This window comes from Mesitornis unicolor, unplaced genomic scaffold (assembly GCF_000695765.1).
Source record: "Mesitornis unicolor isolate BGI_N332 unplaced genomic scaffold, ASM69576v1 scaffold17966, whole genome shotgun sequence".
Taxonomy (NCBI): Eukaryota; Metazoa; Chordata; class Aves; order Mesitornithiformes; family Mesitornithidae; genus Mesitornis; species Mesitornis unicolor.
In genome coordinates, this window is record NW_010190483.1 from 14,627 (window position 1) to 19,175 (window position 4,549).

At 39.9% G+C, this 4,549-nt stretch overlaps 1 protein-coding gene across 1 annotated transcript in view; it reads right to left on the reverse strand.

Moving 5' to 3' along the window:
• The window catches only part of LOC104542196 (CDK5 regulatory subunit-associated protein 2-like), a gene marked incomplete at its 3' end in the record, with an annotated part of 16,422 nt that extends 13,236 nt beyond the window's left edge, over positions 1–3,186 (reverse strand). Inside the window, exon 1 of the mRNA XM_010186420.1 lies at positions 3,128–3,186. Within this exon, the coding sequence (XP_010184722.1) occupies positions 3,128–3,145 (18 nt within the window). The remainder of the gene's footprint in view (positions 1–3,127) is intronic.
• Between the last annotated feature and the right edge of the window lie 1,363 nt (positions 3,187–4,549).

The window sequence follows — 4,549 nt, forward strand, 5'->3', positions numbered from 1 at the left end:
TAACTACAAACAGTAGTAGATATAAACTTGAACTATGCAAGCTGTAATGGTTTAACACACGGATACCTCAGGAGTATCACAGTGTACCTTGAGTAACTGGAATGACTATTTTGGAACACTCAAGTAGATGTAAGCATGAGAACAGTGAAACTCTGTACTTCAAGTCACAGAGCTCAGTGCAGAAAACTGCTCAGAGCTGAAATCCTCATTCAGAGTAAGCAAAGAAATTGGAGATTTCTAAGAAATTAAGCAAGGCTGCAGAACTGGGCTTGATCCTGCATGTCTCGCTGGCAAGTTCAGCACCATGTTCAACTGGTGAGAGCAGACCTCAGGGCGTTTGTTTTGTTGGGTTTTGGGGAGTTTTTTAAGCTGTCAGTAGATCACTCCTAGCAGTCAGTGTGTCTGATCATTCAGAAAGTGTCCAAGTGCCAAAGACACTGCAAATTTATCAGCTACACTCATTCTCTTTAGTTTTCACAGACTCATTACATTTCTGAGTCAGAAGGAAAGAACAATCTCAAAGGAACCCTGCATACCTTAACTCCACTCGCATGTAATTCATTGGCAATAGAATTAAACCAAAGAGCTTAAGGGTACTATTTTCAAAAGACAAACAAAGCAGTCTATGCAATCATAAACCAAGAACTGAAACAAATGTTGTCTCTGACATTCAGTTACTCAGAGGAAAGTTAATTCAGGCAGACTACAATTAAAAAGTTACGGCTTAATAAAAGACTGTGTAAAATGCGATCAAGTTCACACTGGAAAAGGGATTTTAATGGCAATCCTTTAAACTTATGATTTAAAAACTTGGTCTTAATTCCTTTACGCATTTTTATTTCTGTATTTTTTTTTTAAAAAAGACCTAAAGAAGAGAAATAGCAGACACTTCTTGGAAAAACCAGAACAATGCAGTAAGCTCTACACAGAACACTCCACACCACAGACAGCACAGTAGCAAATATCACTTGTCCAGCTCAGTTTAGCTCCTTTCCAAGTCCTCATAGAACCACTTCTATGCAAAATGACATCTGTCAGCAGAGGCTGTGGTTTCACAGTTGAGGTTTTGCCAGCAGAGGCTATTTTACAAGACAGCAAAACTCTTAAATCGGTTTGGGGAGACAAGAAAAAAACCACAAACATTAGTACTTAGTTCCCTGACTTGATACCAATCATCCTTTCTATTCAGGAGCATCCAATAAACCGTAATGAGGTCCTCAAATATGCTTTTCATTTTGCCCACATAATCACACAATCACAAGGTGCTTCCTCCCATATAGCAAGACAGTGTAACATACCAGAAATACTCAAAAAAATCTACACCTGCAATATTCTCTATCTCAGCATCTTTTCCAGGTCTAAACATAAAAGGACCTTTTCTACATGGATCCCCCTTCAGCCCATTCAAGGGTCACTCCATTCATCCTGTTCTCACTGAGCTGCAAGGCAAGGAGCTCACCCTTTCTTTACCTTCTTCTCATATCCTGTAAAAAATAACATAGCCTCAAAGAGCAGCAAATTCATGCAGTAAAATATATATACAAATATTTTACTGCATGAACGTATAAGTATACACACAAACTGTCTCCAAACAGGAAATATCAGGAACTTTACTCACGTCAAAACAAATCTGAATTAGTGGCCAGAACAGCCTTACGTCAGTCCAAAAGCACATTAACCATAGCCACCTCTTGGTGCTTGGTAAACAGCCATCACTTTTAGGTTTCCAGCCACCAGCAATCTTACAGACTCAAAACCAGAAGTTACAGAAATATCTCTGTTAATTGTGTTTAAGGGATTCTTCTTCCTTTACTTAAATGGATTCTTAAGCTTCATTATACTGTTGGCATCCGTAGAAGCCTACGAGAAGTTTTACAACTCAGTTTAATGCAAGGGGTCTGTACATCCCCAGCACCCAGAGGTCTGTGGGGAGTCCCTTTCTCCTTTATATCACACAGAACAAACAACAACAGATTTTCCCTCCCTCATACAACTTTTTCCCTCTACAAACAAACCCTACAGGTAATAAATCACTTGCAGAACGTGTATTCTTGACCGAGGTCTTTGGCACACGTCACAGCAGAAGATTTTAAGCACATACTAATGCCAAGGCAGTGCCTTTCTACCCCAGCCAATGCACAAGACAAAAGAGAAAGTGAAATAGTTACAGAGTGTAACAAGCATCCTTCACCAACGCTTTCCAAAACAAGCTTTAGATTCCAAGCAAAGAGCACAGCTTCTCCTCAGCGGGATACAAGGCCACAAGAAATTGAAAGAGTTTAGAAGAAACACTCGTTTCAAACATAACACCACAAAAGGTCACAGCAGCTACAGAAGCACACCAAGAAGTGCAGACACTCAGCACATCCTAAAGACAGCAGCCACAGCCTTTATCTGCAGCAGCCATCAGGAGATTTCTGATTGCTCGCTCCTCTACAGTTTCCTCACACAATCATAAGAACTGGAGTGAAACAATTTAAAGCTTTTTATGGGGGAGTTTTCCTGCAACACAGATATATCCCAACCAAATCATCATTCAGCTATAAACAACTGGCTTATTTAATTTAAACAAGCAATACAACCAATATATTTTTTAAAATCTAATGTTTTCCTTTACATTCTAGCAAGCACCAAAACCAGTTTGCAGAACCATCACAACGATATCAGACCTTTATAAAAGTGTTCCAAGCACACTCGTACATAAAGATGAAGGTAAAAGGTACTATACAGCAGTCAATTAATTAAAAAGCCAAATCCTGTATTAGTCTAAACAAAAATAAACCTGATGGTTCCCTGAAATAAATCGGTTGCAGACTTGCAAACCAAGTTCTTATGTCTCTGGTGACTGCATGAAGTTTTGAGCAGAGGGTGCCAGTTTTTGTTTCGCAATTTAAGAGTGGCAGTTGGCTGCTCTCAACAACAAATCTTCGCCCTTCCTTTGGAAGCAATATTTAAGAAATGGAGGTTGAAAGCACAGAGAGCCAAGCTGGTCACAGCTCCACCAGATCTGTGTTGACTGACACAAACTAAGAAGCTGACCCAGAGAGTCAACACTTTAGCCAGCGTTTAGAGCCATAAATCTGAGCCATAAATCTGTCTTCAAGTTTTATATTAAAAGTCTGCTTACATTTTCATAGTCCTTCATGGTCCGAGCTCTAGTTGGTGAGACTGTATCTTCTGCCACATCTGGTACCACTAGACATTGAGGAAGACAGAACAAGTTCAGACAGCAGAACCTCTAAGCCAGGCTTCAATTCAGAAACAGCAGAGCCATGCGCTAATCTAAACAGAATAAAAGCACACCACCTTTTGGGACGCAAGGGAGGCTTTGTTTTGCCCTTTATTTACATTAGATGTTAGTGCTACTAAGTAGTTAGTGTCTAGATTTCTTCCTGATCACAATGAGTTGTCTATCGCTTAAGCTCCCAAATTCCAACATCATCCATTTAAACCAAGCTGCACACTGAACATCAAGCTGCGTGAGGTGCACTTTCAAGAATAAGTCCTTAGTTCAACCACAAAGGACTCCCATATTAGAATTAAGTCCCATTAAACTATTAGAAAGCAGTTCAAATCCTTCAGCATCTTACTGGTCACAGGACAGGCCCCCACCTTAGACCTGGGGAAACCACGGACAGGGGGAATAGTCAGCATCTATGTTCCTAAAATGTAACCCCTCCTGAATCTACCTGGACTTAAACTTCTGTTTGCACACACGTTCTGTAACAGCCACATTTAACAGGATCACATATTTCCCATCAAATCTGTGAGAGTAAACTTCTAATGAGAATAATGAGATTGTACAACTCATGCAGCTTTTACATCATCCTAAATAAAAAGGAGAGGTAGCTGAGGACTCAGACTGACTCTCATACTAGCTAAACAAAACATTTCAGTTAAAGTACTTCCAGAATTATTGTGCAACTCCGTAAAGCAGCCTTGAAAATAACCCAAAGAATACCAGCCAGTGGTTTTTAAATCATGACACTAATTAATTCCACAAGCCAGCTTTCCTAGAGCTCATGCAGAATACAGTAACACTATTCTGCAGCATTTGTGTGTTTCTAATGTTTGCTTCTTTTTGTGAGCAAGCAGATCTTCCTTGAGAACCATCTGATTTGTCTTAGTTTTAATTACCTGCTTCATCTGTACAATGAAGTCTACCAAGTTATGTTGCTGGATACGTGCACGCATAAAGAAAAATCAAAACCATACACCCCAAATTTACGTAGCAGAGCAGGGAATACTTAACCACACAGACAAGCTACAAAATAACACTATCCAGCCATTTTACTTTAAAATAAGTGTTTCAGGCAAGCCTCCCACACCTGAAGATGAGCACAGTTACATGTACCTCATGTAGAACGAATTACAGCTTCTGTTCAACAGGAGCTGGATAGGAAGAATTTTTAATGCATGCATAGATAAAAGCAAAGAGACTGCGTGCAGCTCAGGTCTGCGGGCAGGAAGCAACTTTGAACAGCTGAACTGGAAAACTTAATGATGCGCTACAGGCAACTTCCCTAAAACTGAGCAGAAGATGAAACAG